The following is a 16,747-nucleotide window of genomic DNA, read 5'->3' on the forward strand; positions in this document are numbered from 1 at the left end:
TCGCTTTGCTACAGGTAGCTAAAAGTACATCCGTTCCGCCCCAATTTTGGGGTTTGCCATAAGCCGCGCGTGGCGCTGTCGCCACCTAGCGGCCATATCTGTGTTGATCGTAACAGACGCGTTTTGTTAGAGAGTGAGTAGTGTGTTAGCGAGTCTTCTGTACCTAGTACTCTTATTTATTCTGTGATAGTACTAAAAGATTGAAATAGAAATAGAAATAGAAATGGTTTATTTGGTGTTGAAATACATGCTTAACCTATAATACATCTTATTCTAGTACAAGACACCAAAATGGATGCCACTCAGCATATGCCGATGACTAATGTCCTTAGCCATGGCGCTGGTTTTCAGGGCAACCAATTTAAATACACATAACAAATATAAAATAAAGCAAAACAAAACTTAATGCAACATATGGGAGAAGAGATGACAGTTGAGTTAATTAAATGACAACAGTACATAATTCCGTGCTTGAACAAAAAAAAAAACAATAATAATAATATCTAGCGCAGTACGTCAGCTTATATGTTGGAAGTTTGAACATCGGTTAAATACTCTTTTATCTTAATTTTAAAGGTTGCTATTGACGTACAATTTCTAATTGGAGGTGGCAGATTGTTCCAACACTTCGTGGCGGCGTAACGAAAGCTGCCACGAAAAGCAGACGTACTGTGCTTCGGGCCAACAAGCCGCTGCGCACCCCGCACTTCACGCTTCGAGTAATTTAACTTATTAAATAAATATGAAGGTTTTTTGGTATGCATGACTCCAAAAATCAACAAAGAGAAGTGTAAAGTTCGCCTAGCAGACATATTCAGAAGTTTATTGTTGTTTAAAAATGGAGTGATATGGGAACGGCGTGGTACATTAAAACAATATCGAGCGCAAGCATTTTGTATACGCTGTACCAAAGTAGAAGTACGCGCCAGCAAGCAACTACCATAGACACCATCGGCATAACCCAACTTAGACAAAATTAAGGAGTCACAGAGATTTATTCGTAAGTCTACTTTAATAAAGTCTCGAAAACGATACAACACATTCAGCCTGTAGAAACAATTTCGCACTAGTTCCGTGACGTGTTCTTCAAAGCGCAGCTTATCATCCATAATAAGGCCTAAGTTACGGGCTACGTAAACACGCTCTAAGATATCACCCATGATAACTACTTGTGGCACGTAAGTCTCAAGATCACTTAGTCGCTTATTTGAACCAAATATCATTAATTTAGACTTATTTGCATTCAGGACAAGATTATTCGACATGCACCACTTTGCTATGCGTCCTAAATCAGAATTTAATTTGTCAACTGCAGAGTCAGTTTTATTTGGCTTAAATGAAATATACAATTGAATATCGTCAGCGTACAAGTGATAATTACAGTAATTTATATTATTTATAACATCTGCACTATACAAAATAAATAGGAGTGGGCCCAAAATAGAGCCTTGCGGAACGCCCCGTGTAACAGTTAGGGGATTAGATGCAGATACTACACCATTAACATCACGTACCTCAACACATTGTGTGCGTCCTGTAAGATAACTCGCAAACCATTCAAGAGATCGTGTGTCTACTCCATAGAAGGCCAACTTAGATAGTAGCAGCGTAGTATTTATAGTGTCAAAAGCACGTGAGAAATCTAGCAACACAAGCATTACATTTTCGCCATTGTCTCTGGCACCCAGAATGTCATCGACTACATCTATTAATGCTGTTGTTGTGCTACGTGATTTTCTAAAACCCGACTGCTTCCGCGGCAGGATGTCATTGACTTCTACATATTCTGTTAATTGTAGGTACACTGCCCTTTCCAGGATTTTTGATAAAAAGGGGAGAATACTTATAGGGCGAAAATCTTTGAAACTTGTTGGATTCGATATTTTTGGAATAGGTCTAACAACAGAAGACTTCCATGCCTGAGGAAATATGCCTTTTTCTAATGACTTATTAATTATATCAGTAACTAGGGTAAGTGTATAGGGAAGCGTCAGCAAAATCATGTTTAGGGTAATTCCGTCGGCACCTTGTGCGTTAGTGGAAAAGGACTTTATAATGTTGAGTATATTTGTTTCCGTTACAGGTCTGAGAGAAAATATAGAATTACTAAATCTACTAAACTCGTATTTAGTTAAAAGAGAGATGTCAACGCAGTTATCTCCAGGCAGCGATAGAAAATGCTCATTTAATTTTGACGGGTTGTTTAAATGTGCTGGTAATTCAAAACTTTTGCGTTTAAAGTCTGCCACGTTGTTTTTAATGTTTTTCCACAGAGTTCGAGGTTTTTTTAGATTATTATTAATGTGAAGGTTGAAGTAAGCAGTTTTTTCGTTGTAAATCGCTGTATTAACCATATGTTTTAAGTCTTTACAGTACTTAACGTGGGAATCTAACTTTGTCAATTTACTCCGAGCATGAGCCTCATCTCGAAGCTTCATCATCTTTTTGACAGTGTACGTTATCCACGGGTAAGATTTATTTTTTATTAGAACTGATTTTACTGGAGCAAATTCATTAAACAACTGTATCAAAGAAGAATTAAACGAATCTACCATATAGTTAACATCGTCTGACATAAGGTTGTCCCATTGGATGGATGCGACACGCTCGTTAAATTGTTCGAAGTCAATGTCTTTCAACGGCCTATATGTTACCCATTGAGGAGATAGCTTTGGTTTTTTAACGGAAACTTCAAACGTAATAAATGCGTGGCTACTAAGTTCCGGTATATGGTTGATGTATAAATCAGTGACACACGAATTCGAGCACACTAGGTCGATTAAGGTTTCACTATGATTTGTAAAGTGAGTCGGTCGGTCTGTAAATTGGGTGAGATTCATACACTTGAGAAATCCGAGGAGTTTTTTTGAATCATTGCTATTTGCATTTAATAAATTAATATTAAAATCACCCATTAAAATAATAACATCAAATTTAGCGAAAGTAGAAATTGATTCAGTAAGAGCGTCAATAAAAGAGTCAACGCTAAACCACGGTGGCCGATAAGCCGTGCCGACTGCTATTCGAGTGCCATTCACAGTTAGACTGAGCCACATCTGTTCCACGAGTGGTGCCTGCGGGTGCGAAATAAGCCTAGCGACTATACCTTGCTTCACATAAAAACCGACTCCGCCGCCGCGCGAGCGGGCGCCTCCGGGGGCGCGCGGGACGTGGCGCAGCCGGTACCCGGGGGGCGCCGGCGCACGCTCCTCCTCGCCCGCCCGCAGCCAGCGGGCTCAGCACGGTTCCATTTTTATCGACTATCACTATGCGCGTCCCTTTCGCACTTACATACTTGTTAGAACGTGACAGGCATGGTGACAAGGGATAAAAACGCGACCGTGCTAAGCCGCCAGGTCTCATTAATGGCCATGATGTCTACGTCGTGTTGGGTCAACGCAGCGACAAACTCGTCGTGCCTCGTGCCTAAAGAACCGGGGTTTAAAAATCCGAAAGAAAGATGTTTTAATTTGAATTGAATAATAAAACAGTGGATGCTATGAATGTACTTACAGTGTAGTATAAAGTGGTGCAGTCTTGTAGCATGACGCTGATCAATGTTTGTGAAAGAAACTGAATGTTGGAAACAGCTTAAATATTTTACCTCATGAATGTTATATCTATTTAAGAAATATACTTTACATTTTAAGGTGTACGCACTATACGTTTTTATGCTTTTAAAATAAACTAATACACTAATACATGATTGGCAGTTTCCCTTATCCTGTCCAGGCAGGGGCATTGCCGTGCCCCCAGGAGATAGGTACCATCGCCCACACTGTTAACTGTACATCGGTGGACCTTATGCCTTTTGTAATAAGGTCCATCGATGTACAGTTAGGAGTGTTGCTGTTTGTACTGACGACATTTAGTATCAATTCCGTGTTCAATAAGGAAGAGGTGTACGGAAGTATAAGGATTTTTGCGATTTAGGGTTAAATTAAGTATACGTGTAAGTGTAAGTATACAGGTCAAAGTTTTTTGGCTCTTACCAGTAGGGAACAGGAATCCATAAACGCCTAGAATATTTTTTTAGCAACCAGTCAGATACAGCTGTTTGGTATGATGATGTAATGACGGAATGTCGGTAAAAATCGAACATTTTGGAGTTCAGGGGGCCGATTTTTGAATTTCGACCACTCGATTTCGAGTATTTCGTTCAGTAATATCTCCGCTACTAGGCATTTAAATTCTACTAATAGAATTGAAATCGAGTGGTCAATACCACTAGATTCCAAATTTCGATCGCTCGTATTTCAAAAATTAGCATTTCGCCGTTCGCCACCGATTTTCGAGTGACGAAATCGAGCGATTTAAATTCAAAAATCGGCCCCCAGTTGCCCGATTCAAATGTACGATCTATTTAGTTCTTCATAAAGCCCACAAGCAGTCAGGGAGGCTAGGAAAAGTTGATGTTTTAAAGCATTATGCAGGTAGGTACATATTATAATATAGCTACCTACCTACTTACACCTCATAGGTATCTACACACAAGTCACCGAAGGAACTGCACATTTGAGATAGTCCTGGTAGCGCTACGACCGTAGCTCAGCGGTGAACGTGTTAATATGATTGTTCTGTGCAGTATATATATAAGTATATCTTGTTTGCTGGGCTGGAGCCTGGCCCCCGCGGGCCGAATTGGACCACTGTCGGCGGGCCGGATTGAAACGCTTCGCGGGCCGGGGTTTGGAGAGCCCTGCTCTAAGGCTTTCTTAATGAGATAATGTTAAGCCTGATTCTAAAACGAGTTATGATAAGGGTAAATCATTATTCCAGTAATGTTCTGACAGAGCCAAGTTATAGGAATAAAAAACTCCCCTCAAACAAGGAGTAAACTTCCTTTAAAAAAGTTAAAAAAAACGGCAAAATGCATGCTCAGTACCCTATACTACACACAAATGATTATTCTATTGACTCAGCTGTTAATAGCTCTCCTCAATACCATATATACTAACAATCGCTCTCTTGCTGAATCTTATTACATAAGCAGCAAGGTCGCAAATTGTTTGGCAGTCGAAGTAAATAGATTATGTCTCGTAAATAGATAAGGCTAATGCAATTATACGTTACATTGGTTTCCTCACGTTCGAGACAGTTTCACGCGGATCTTTTGACGGACAACATGGCGACTGGTGAGTGTTTTGTTTTTATTTTACGTCACTAGGTTGTAAAGGATAGGTTCCCTCACGCCCCGCCGTATACCCTAACCGGCCGCGCCGCAAAATCTGGCCTACAACCGCGAACACCGCAAATTGCTGGCATCTTTCTCTGTCGCTCTTATTACACCTTAATTGTAGTAAAAGAGAAAGATGCCCGTAACTTAGGTGTTCGAGGTAGGCCCTCCGGTAGGAATTTTTCGTAAAATGTTGTACGAAATACGCCTTTTTATCAACAAGAACGAACATTGCTAAGCGAAATACAAATAAATCTTGTGCGTTATCTGAGTAAGGATAAACATTGGTAACGAGAGAAGTATTACAAGGTAACATTTATTATCTAAATGGAACTTCGGTATATTAAATTAAAAACAAGGTATTAGCTTAAAAAAAAACCTAACTCACGTTTGACCGGGCCGTGTCCTTTACTATGACATGACAGGCGATCACGTGATGCTTTCCATATAAAACGATGCGCCGGAAGCTCCGGCCCGGACACGGCCCGGTCTAACGTGAGTCATCCTCAACCGTAACACTAAAAACCGGCATGGCGTATTAAGTGGTTATAAAACATCAATTTCTTCGGCTAAACAAAGTAAGCCCAATTGGGGTAGGCTTAGGACCCACATTTTACAGAAAACCGCAGCAAGATAACAGTAGATCCAGTGTTGTGTTCCTACCGGTTTGCCAGACTGCCTTGCCTGCCTTACATTATATTCGGATTTCGAGATAATCACAAGATCTTGAGACGATTTAGAGATCAACTAGATCTACATTAGATATCGATATAGATGTGACTTGGATATCTAAGTCATAACTTGTCGAAATCGTTCAAGAGGACCTCCAGAATCGCGAAAACGTCAACTTTGACATATCTATCTTACAAAATATCTTTAAATTATCCGTATCGTAACTTGTTGAAGTCTAGTAGAAATCTAATTCTTTTCCGAATCGAGCCGTTACTCAGGTAGAGATCAACGAGGGTGCGGAGTCGGGTCGGACACACGCATGTAACACCTCTGGAGTTGCAGGCGGCCATATAGGCTACGGTGACTGCTTACCATCAGGCAGGCCGTATGCTTGTTTGCCACAGACGTAGTAGAAAAAATGTTCATGGCGAATTTTACAGATTAATACGGATTAATCAAAAAACTGAATTCGCAAAAAAAATTGAACCTGCTTACAAAATTTCATGAGATTTTGTTGAGAACTGCGACCTGTAGAAGGAGAACATACGAGAACAATTTTACCCAAGCTGAAACATATACCTTTGTTAACGCTCGGCCAAACAGGAAAAGTAGGTAAGTATGTATATTAGTAGGTACCCCAACATGACAAGTAATTTTAACCCCCATTGCCTTCGGATTCTATGGGGCACAATTTATTGACAGGTATTAGAGAGTTCCTATATCGACTCGGTATATCGATAAACTCAATTATAGATGCTTGTACTATTGATCGCTCCAAACATTGTTTGTAAAAATAAAATTGTATTCAAAGTATTGAGCATGAAATAAAATAAATAATAAATATTAGGGGACATCTTACACAGATCAACCTACAATACAACCTAATTACAAAACTTCCCATACAATACAATTTAGCGAACGTTTTGACGGTGACAGACGGTTTGTTGCAACCGACCCTAACTTCATCCAATTAGCTAATGTCGGCTTATTTAGTTTAATCCACTTGGCCTATTAAGGCCTCATTAATAATTTAGTATACATGTTAGGTGGAAAGTGGAATAAATTTGTTGATAGAAAACGCCTGTCGAAACTTAAATCATATATATATAGTCACGTGACATTTCGTAGCATATTTCGATACATTTTTAGGGTTCCGTACCCAAAGGGTAAAACGGGACCCTACGGGTCCGTCTGTCCCTCCGTCTGTCTGTCTGTCATCAGGCTGTAACTCGAAAACCGTGATAGCTAGACAGTTGAAATTTTCACAGATGATGTAGGTATTTCTGTTGCCGCTGTAACAACAAATACTAAAAACAAAATAAAATATTTTTTTAAGTGGGGCTCCCATACAACAAACTTGATTTTTGTAGTTTTTTGCGTAATAAAAGTTTAAAATATTTTAACACAATTTTCGATTGTGGCTGAATGTCGATGGGTTTGTGTCTTCGATGCATCCACTGCCAAAAAAATTCAATATGGCGAACGAATGTTTGAAATGTCACCGATGTGTATTTAAAAATAATTTCGCTTAAAATTTAGTTTTTCCTTCGCAAGTGTGATGAAAAACATTGTGTGTAACTCCGGGGGTAAGAATATTGTTACTCGATTCTTTAATTCATAATTAAACTCTCGTACAATATTCTACTTACCCCCCACGTTGCACAATGTACTATTACCTAATTGCTGTAATAACTAATACCTTTTCATTTAGGCTTTGCCGTTGAGTAATTATAACAGGGTGGAACGTCACTAAAGACCTTCCCGGAAATATGGCGTTGTTTAAGTGATATAGAATAGATTAGTAAGGGCCAGAATCATGAATTAAATAAAAATAAAAAAATAACAAATTCACTATTTTTTTTACTGTGGTGATAACCCTATACCATAGTGATTAAAGGAATCGCTGTCGGGAAAACTCGGCGATTTTCAACGTTTATTTCCGAGCGTTGACGTAATCACACTAATGCATGAATGACGCTTAAATATGTCAAATACATAAATTCATGAAATAAGTGCGAAATCTTTATTAATTTTATCCATATCTAACAGTATGTTCACATTCACATACGGCGTTAAAATGTTCCTCCACCTCTTACAATGCATGATGCAGCCCGTGGCCGAGTATGAGATAGTGTATGCATTAACCTTTGGATTCCGTTCAAAATAGGTACCTACTAGAGCTCCCGATACACGTGTTACACGCTGACACGGGTACCCGTGTTCTTAAGCCCGCCGGGCTTAAGAACCCGAACTACACGAACCCGCCCGGATTCGGAAACGTTTACACGGGTACCCGTGTACACGGGTACACGCATACACGAAATAACTGATCTTAACCCTTCGAGTGGCATTGTCCTCCTCGAGGTCTCTACGGTAAGTGGCGGTGGCCGCGAGACGGACAGACATAACAAGCCGGTTGAGTGGCGCAGCCATTTTGGAAAAATATACGTCAAGCGGCGGGGCCTCAACGGGTGATCATCGCGAATTTGGCGCGTGTGAGAAAAATTACCGTTTCCCAAAAAAAATCTATGAATGATACATACAAACTATATATCACTGAATTCAGCATAAAATGGGTTATTTGATTGTATACCAATGAATTCTATTATATTTATGTGAATTATGCTAGACTTGTTCTAATCTCATATTACCAATTTTTTTCTACTTTCATGTAAAAATACGTATAATTAAATAATAAAACAATTGATTCTAGAAAAAGCAGTCTTTATGACAAAACAATACATTTAACACGATTCACACAGTTTATTTCACTTTTTATCAGTGCGTATTCCGTTTGAATGTTCGCGGCTTGACGACGGTCGGCGCGTAATGGGCGAGGTGGGGCAGGAACATCACGTCATTTCTAACAAACTTTGTTTTACGCGGGAATTCGACCGTTAGGGAATACCATCCTTGTTTATTGACGAATACATCTTGCAAGAGTGAGCAAGCAAGGCATAGTTTTAACGGTTTTATTTTAGGCGCGAAATGCAGCGTCGCACAGAGGCCGCGAGACGGTCTCTGCCAATTACGGGCTTGTTATGACCGAACCTTCTCGCGGCCTCTGCCACGCCGAGGCATATTTAAAAAAATGGCCGCGCCATTTCTCCTACCGTTCAACCGGAGGTGCTGCCACCCGAAGGGTTATTTACCCGCCGGTTCGACCCTTCACTCTCTTGTAGCGGAGATTCGTGCTATGAAGACATACGATTGAATATGTGGAAGGTTAGGAAGATTCGATTACCTACTTTGCAGTTTTACTGGATTGATTTGTAATGTCAATAATAGGTAGGTAAGTACACTTTGTTTCAATAATCATAAGATTAAAATTAACAATATCTTAGTAACCGTTTACTTCATTGACAGGTATTTCATTTTCTTCATTGATGTAGTTTTTTGATAATTAAAGTAAATCTAAATGATTATCTAATACAAAAGTAGATAGTTATGCTTACTGAAACCAGAGTTGGGCATTATTCGAATCATTTTTCATCTAAATAATTATTCGAATAAACAATTATTCGTGGTGAGATTATTTGCGAATAAACCATTCGTTTAGAATTTCGAATAATAAATGAATTATTCGTTATTTTATTCGAATAAATTACACGAAGGATTTTTGTAATACACACTCAGATGGCAAATCTGAATAGGTAAGTAACTCCAGCGTATTTTAGAGCCAAGGAAAATTTTGGGAAAGGCCCCAACTGACCGTCGCCATCCATGACACACCGCGGGGACAAGCGGGAATACATCCGATATTTGTGTAAAATATTATTATGTAGGGTCTACCCATATGTTCCCCGCGGAGATAAATGGGTATTCACCCATTATTGGTAATTATTAGTAATATAGGAATACACCAATAATGGGTGCATTATTGGTGTATTCCCTTTTGTCCCCAATTCACGTAACCTACGCCTTGCACGAGGCGGGGACAAATGGGAATGTTTTATATGCATTTTGGTGTTCCCATTTGTCCCCGATATTGATTGTGCCATTTGTCCCGGCCTCAAAAGATTTCTATGCAGCGTCTTTTCCCATAAGTTTCTCGCGGGAACAAATGGCAATACACTCTTTATTGGTGTATTCCTATTTGTTCCTGCCCTACGTGACCGCCGCCATACGTGCGGCGGAGACAAATGGGTACGATTTATACGCAGCGCCTATTCCATCAGTTCCCGACGTAGACAAATGGGAATGCATCCGAAAATTGGTTTCCAATTATCCCCATCCCAATAAGGTGGGGAAAAATGGAAAATATTTTTATGCAGTGTCTTCACATATGTTCCCCGCGGAGACAAATGGGAATTCACCCATTATTGGTGTATTCCTATTTGTCCCCGATTCACGTGACCTACGCCATACATGCAGCGGGGACAAATGGGAATGTTTATATGAATTTTGTGTTCCCATTTGTCCCCGATATTGGTGTTCCCATTTGTCCTCGCAACAAAAGATTTCTATGCAGCGTCTTTTCCCAAATATTTCTCGCGGCGTGGACAAATAGGAATACGTCCGAAAATGGTGTGTTCCCATTTGTCCCCACCCCAATAAGGAGGGGATATATAGGAAATATTTTCATACAAATTTTATCCCATCTGTACCCGGCGGGGACAAATGGAAATACATCCGAAAATCATGTGTTCCCATTTGTCCTCATACCAATAAGTTGGGGACAAATGGGAATTATTTATATGCGGCTTCTTTTCCTATATGTTCCCCGCGGGGACAAATGGGAATACACCTATTATTGGTTATAATGGGTGTATTATTGATGTAATCCCGTTTGTCCCCTATCCACGTGATCTACGCCATACTAGACATGTGCGCCGCGCCGCCGCGCCGCCGCCGCCGACGATTTTTGCACGCCACCGCCGCCGATAAATTTGACCGGCGTATAATCGGCGTATAATCGGCGTGGAAAATTTTGATACCTATCGTGTCTTATTCCATGTTGCGTAGTGAATAGATAGTGTCAGAGGTATAATTCTTAGTCATTTTATGTTCAAACAAAATTATAAAAATCAGTTTAAAGCTTCGCAATAAGCTATACTTAAGCAATTATACCTACTTATAGGAACTTAAATCTCTAACTATCATCACTAAGCTAGCAGTAAAGAAAACAAAGTAGACCTTAGTATTCCATAAGACGGGACACTTCAAAGACATTCTGTTGAGCGAATCTACCTGCCAGAGACGTTTTCTTTCGAAAACGATGACATCTTTAATCTAACATTACATTTCTGTTAAAGTTCAGTTCAGACAAATGTAAAATATGTAGTTCATAATTATTTCGTAACAAATCCTAGGTGAGACGACAGCGGCTGGGAAAAGTCAATATACATAGATTTAAGACTTAACTTATAAAGATTTTTTTGTGTTTTATTTGTATTCCATTTACACAGTAAGTAAAAATACTGCCTAAAATGTAGCGTTTTAAAGTATCCTTTTTATTTTAATATTTAATCATACTGTTGGTAACCGTGAGGTTGGTATTGGTAATAAATGGTTGCCAAATGTCATGATGGGATATAATTTTCGGCAACAATTTAGAAAATGCACATAATATGTTTTGGATAGCCTAGTAAATACTCAGAAGGCTTTAATATAGAGTTTCTACAGCCACGTTCTCATGCAGTATCAAAAATTATGCCACGCCGATTTCACGCCGATCAACCCGCCGCCGCCGGTCAAAAAATCATCGGACGCCGCCGCCGATGATTTTGCCATCGGCGCACATCTCTGCCGGCCATACATGAGGGACAAATGGAAATGTTTTATATGCAGCGCCTATTCCCATCTGTTCCCGGCGGGGAACAATAAGAATACACCCGTTAATGGTGTGTTCCTATTTGGCCCCGCTTCAATGAAGTGGGGATAAATGGGAAAGATTGTTGGTCTTTTCCCACATGTTCCCGAAGGAGACAAACGGGAATACCCCCATTATTGGTGTATTTCCAGTTGTTCCCGCCCCACGTGACCGCCAATACATGAGGCGTATTCCCAGTTCACACTAGGGCTTCCAAATACCGGACTTCTTTCAATACCGCTATTAATACCGAAACTGTCTTCATCAATACCGGGATCCCGGGATCCCGGTATTGACTATGAATCGCATAAAATTTTTGAGTTTTATTGTAAAAAGGCTCACTGTAACACCAGATATGTATGTCTTTAGCTTAGGATATAAAACAATAATCGCCGTCTGCAATAATAGGGAATATTACGCAAAACTCTGCATAGAGGGCGTCACTAACTCAATCATGGCCTACCGTGAAACACTTCAATCGAAAGTTCCGTTTCTACCTCTCTATCACTCTTGCTTATTCGATCGATAGAGAAACAGATAACGAAATTACGATTTTCGCGTTTCGCGGTAAGCCACCTGTAAACAAACCGCCTTGATGCATGAATGTCATAGTAAAACTTGTCAAAAAACTGGTTAAGGCGTAGTATGTATAAGATACTCTATGGTTTACTAAACAAATTAGTGCTGCACTCAGGTGGTAGAACATTGCAGTAATACCCTCCAGGTTGGCAATCATTTTAACTTCACCACAATCATTTTAACCACGCCTTCCCATATAACCATTCCAGTCGCAGAATCACAAAGTGGTAACTAAATGTCAGATGTGTCGTAACAGAGTCCACACAATGTGTCTAGAATTGTTTCGAAACAAAGTGTCGTCGCCGTGTCTACACTTTTCCGTAACAAGGTGTCGACACATTTGTGTGCACTTTGCGTGCGGTTTGCGACTAAATCTGACAGCAAATTTGTGACAGCAAATGTCAATATAAAATACCTCTTGAAAACCAAGGTTTGTCAAACTACTATTAGTGTCTCGTGTGCTCGTAATTCTAGTAAGTCATCATGGGCAATGCAAATGATAATAATCGACCGAAACCATATAAACACCCAACACCCGTCAACCTTTTACAGAAAAGTTTTTAAAGAAATGCAATAAGCTACTTAGGTCAGGCAACGAATGCTCCAAAAGTTGTAGAGGGAAATGCTCGGAACACAATTTTTGACTCCGTAACTCGGTTTGACAAGTTAGGAGGTGAACATATCAAAAGTCCCCGGCCGTAGCCCTTGAGCGGGAGGGAAGAGGGGGGCTTTGAAGGTCCCATTTTCCGGTTTTTCGATTATATCTCGGAAACTATGCATCTCAGCGACATGGCCACTTATACAAAATGAAAGTTAATTTAATTTGTTACAAGTTTATTCAGTCATTTTTTTCGATATGTTGAATAGTTTTTGAGATATCCGCTCTTGAAAGTTTACTTAGGGCTCTCAATTTTATCTTGATATATCTATATCAGTGAAGGTGCTAGGCCGTGTTTGGTATCGTTTTCGTATAAATCTGGGGTGCTGAATCCATTTAAGATATCACATTGACACCATTCCACAAAATAAAAATAAATCTTTTTAGGGTTCCGTACCTCAAAAGGAAAAAACGGAACCCTTATAGGATCACTCGTGCGTCTGTATGTATGTCCGTCTGAATACACAAAATAGTTCTTTACCTATAGATGACAGGAAAACCTATTAGAAATGTGCAGTCAAGCGCGAGTCGGACTTAATGTACGGAACCCTTAATACGCGAGTCCGACTCGCACTTGGCCGGTTTTTTTTAAACTCTTCTTGACGCTTAACCGCTGAACTGATTTCGTTGAAATTTGGTATAGAAATAGTTTGCGTCCCGGAACAGGACATAGGATAGATCTTATAACCAAAATCATCTTTTGAAGGTGTGAAAAGTGGCGTGGAAATTTGTACGGGAAATCAATAACCGCTGAACCGATTTATATGAAATTTGGGATGGTCTACATCTTTGATTTAGTTAAAAATGATGAAAAAACATGACTTCAAACCTAAACTTAAACAGTATTAACTTCAAGAAGTCAATTCTGAATTCCCCCCTACACCTCATTTCACACCTTTAAAGGATGATTTTTGAGATAACTTATTATATCCTGTCTCGGGACTTAAAATATATGTGTACCAAATTTAAATTAAAACTGTTCAGCAGTTTAAGCGTGAAGAGGAGTTTAAAAGAAAGTTTAAAAGAACTAAATTTGGTACTGCGAATTTATACGAAAACGATACCAAACATGGCCTCGTAGCTTTACTGTTGTAGAAGTCAAAATAAAATTGAGAGCCCTAAATTCTTATTACTTGGCCAAACTTGTGTAGAAGGAAAAGGTAAAATAAAAGTCTTCGGCAGGAATATAAGACACAAATATATTTTTTTTTTGCGTTACTATTTCATTCATCAAATATAAACATACCTTGATTATACTATTCTAGTGAGATCCTCATAGATAAACAAAAACATTTACTTAAAAAATTACAAGGTCGAAATGTCACGGAACTTGTGAGAGTAATATGTGAAAAATAAAAACTTTTATGACAAAAAAAATCTGGACACAATTTAAGAATCACCCAATTGCGTCGAGGAATCATCTGTATTTTTGCTTGTTTCATTACCTCCTCGCTTCTTTTTTGTCCTTTGTATTCTGTAGCAATTTGTTAGATCTGAAAATAAAGATAACTTGCGTCGTCACGGATGTCGATTTATAGGTTTTAGGGAGTGCAGAATTCGAAAACGATGATCATTTTATAATCCAAGATGGCGGCTACGTATTTTGTCATAAAAGTGGAATCCAAAATAGTCATCATTTTCGAAATCTGCGCCCCCTAAAACCTATAAAACGATATCCATGACGTATTTTATGACATAGTGCATTGCCGCCATTTTGAAATTGAAAATGTTATCATTTTCGAAATCTGCGCCCCCTAAAACCTATAAAACGACACCCATGACGACTTTTATGACATAGTGCATGGCCGCCATTTTGGAATCCAAAATGGTTATAATTTTCTAAATCTGCGCCCCCCAAAACCTATAAAACGACACCCATGACGACTTTTATGACATAGTGCATGGCCGCCATTTTGGATTTTAAAATGGTCATCATTTTCTAAATCGGGGCCCCCTAAAACCTATAAAACGACATCCATGACGACTTTTATGACATAGTGCATGGCCGCCATCTTGGAATCCAAAATGGTCATCATTTTCGAAATCTGCGCCCCCTAAAACCTATAAAACGACACCCATGACGACTTTTATGGCATAGTGCATGGCCGCCATTTTGGATTTCAAAATGGTCATCATTTTCAAAATTGGGGCCCCCTAAAACGTATAAAACGACATCCATGACGACTTTTATGACACAGTGCATGGCCGCCATTTCGGATTCCAAAATGGTCATTATTTTCGAAATCGGCACTCCCTAAAACCTATATATCGACACCCATCTCGACTTTTATGACAAAGTGTTTTGCTACCATCTGCATGCAAGACGTTTCTATTATTTTTACGTACAAAAATGGCCCCCTGTCAACTTTCAATCGAGATTTAATCGATAATTTATTCGATTAATATTCAGATTAATTCAATTTCAATCTATGTTAGGTCGACTAAACTAATCGCGATTAAAATTTGAGAATTAACTTTTTTTATTCCATTAATTAGTCGAATAAACAGTTAATCGATTAATGCCCATCTCTGACCACGGCATTTTTACACTTTGAGAATATCTGAAAACAAATCAACACAAGGAGCCATTTTGCAAATCCAGTAACATACCAGTAACTTTGTTATTACTTTTGACAGCGCGTGTCATGTGTCAACACAGAGTCGACACAAAGTCGAAACATTGCAACTACTTTGTGACTGCAATATTTCTCAGCCTTAAACCATATTTATACATCATAATTAACAAGTTTCGTAGTATGTAAAGCATTATTTCTGTTATTTAAGTATAGTATATGCATCGAAGTACTAAAAATGCTTCAAATAATATAGTTATGAACACAGGCACTGAGAAGTAAACAATTTCATTTCCGGCTAAACTAAAACAATGTGGTGGCGCGTTGATTATATTACACTTAGTTTATCAAATCACTCGAGCAGTTTAATTCCCCATAATAATTTAAGTCCTATTGTAATATAAATGCAAACAATATATAACTACGTCTTGTAATCCGTTTTAGAGATGGCGTATTAATGTCACTTATTTTTATTTAAGTATTTTTCCATCTGACAGTTTCCATTTGACAGGAACAAAATGAACGAATGAACGAATGATTTTGGCATAAAGTAGTCGCAAACCCGAAACAATGTGTGCACACGGCGACCACACTTTATGTCACTTTGTGTCATGTGTCGACCCTTCCCCATTTCTGGTAACTGTGTCGACACGGCGACGACTCTGCGACTGGAATTGTGACCGAAACAGACGGTGTCGACACAAGATGTGTCAACACCGCGTCGTAACGGCGACTGGAAATGGTTGTATGGGTTGTTAACTTCACCACTGTTACCAGTGGTGAATTTTAGTTCAACCTTATTAGGTTGGCTGGTTTATTAACCAGCCAACTATATTCAAATTTGCCACTATAAATTCGTTTGCCATACTACAATTCCTTGCTAATTAGTTTCCCATCTTAGATATAATTTTAAGGACTAACTATATTAATATCATATCCTGAACATCAGAATTCATTACCAAATATTTATCTATGCATATGCACCGACCTTGATCCAATTAAATGATCTTGTTTCATTAAATGGGCAAGTAATATTCTTGATAATCTTGATACAGCCGAAGTTACTCATTTTAATGGATTTTAAACGTTATAATCGGCACATTTTCCTTGTTTTTTAAAATACCGGGATCCTGGTATTGCATTAAAAAATACCGGTATTGAAAAATGCGTTTTCACAGACGGGATCCCGGTATTTCGGAATCCCGGTATTGGAAGCCCTAGTTCCCACACCTCAAATCAACCAACCAGATAAACCGATAGAAAACATTTTCTTTTTA

At 39.0% G+C, this 16,747-nt stretch overlaps 1 protein-coding gene across 1 annotated transcript in view; it reads left to right on the forward strand.

Moving 5' to 3' along the window:
* The first annotated feature begins 5,104 nt into the window (after positions 1-5,104).
* The window catches only part of LOC134804093 (beta-alanyl-dopamine/carcinine hydrolase), a 78,325-nt gene continuing 66,682 nt past the window's right edge, over positions 5,105-16,747 (forward strand). The window contains exon 1 of the mRNA XM_063777020.1: positions 5,105-5,135. Coding sequence (XP_063633090.1) covers positions 5,126-5,135 — 10 coding nt within the window. The 5' untranslated portion in view covers positions 5,105-5,125. The remainder of the gene's footprint in view (positions 5,136-16,747) is intronic.

Source organism: Cydia splendana, chromosome Z, assembly GCF_910591565.1.
Source record: "Cydia splendana chromosome Z, ilCydSple1.2, whole genome shotgun sequence".
NCBI classification, from domain to species: Eukaryota; Metazoa; Arthropoda; class Insecta; order Lepidoptera; family Tortricidae; genus Cydia; species Cydia splendana.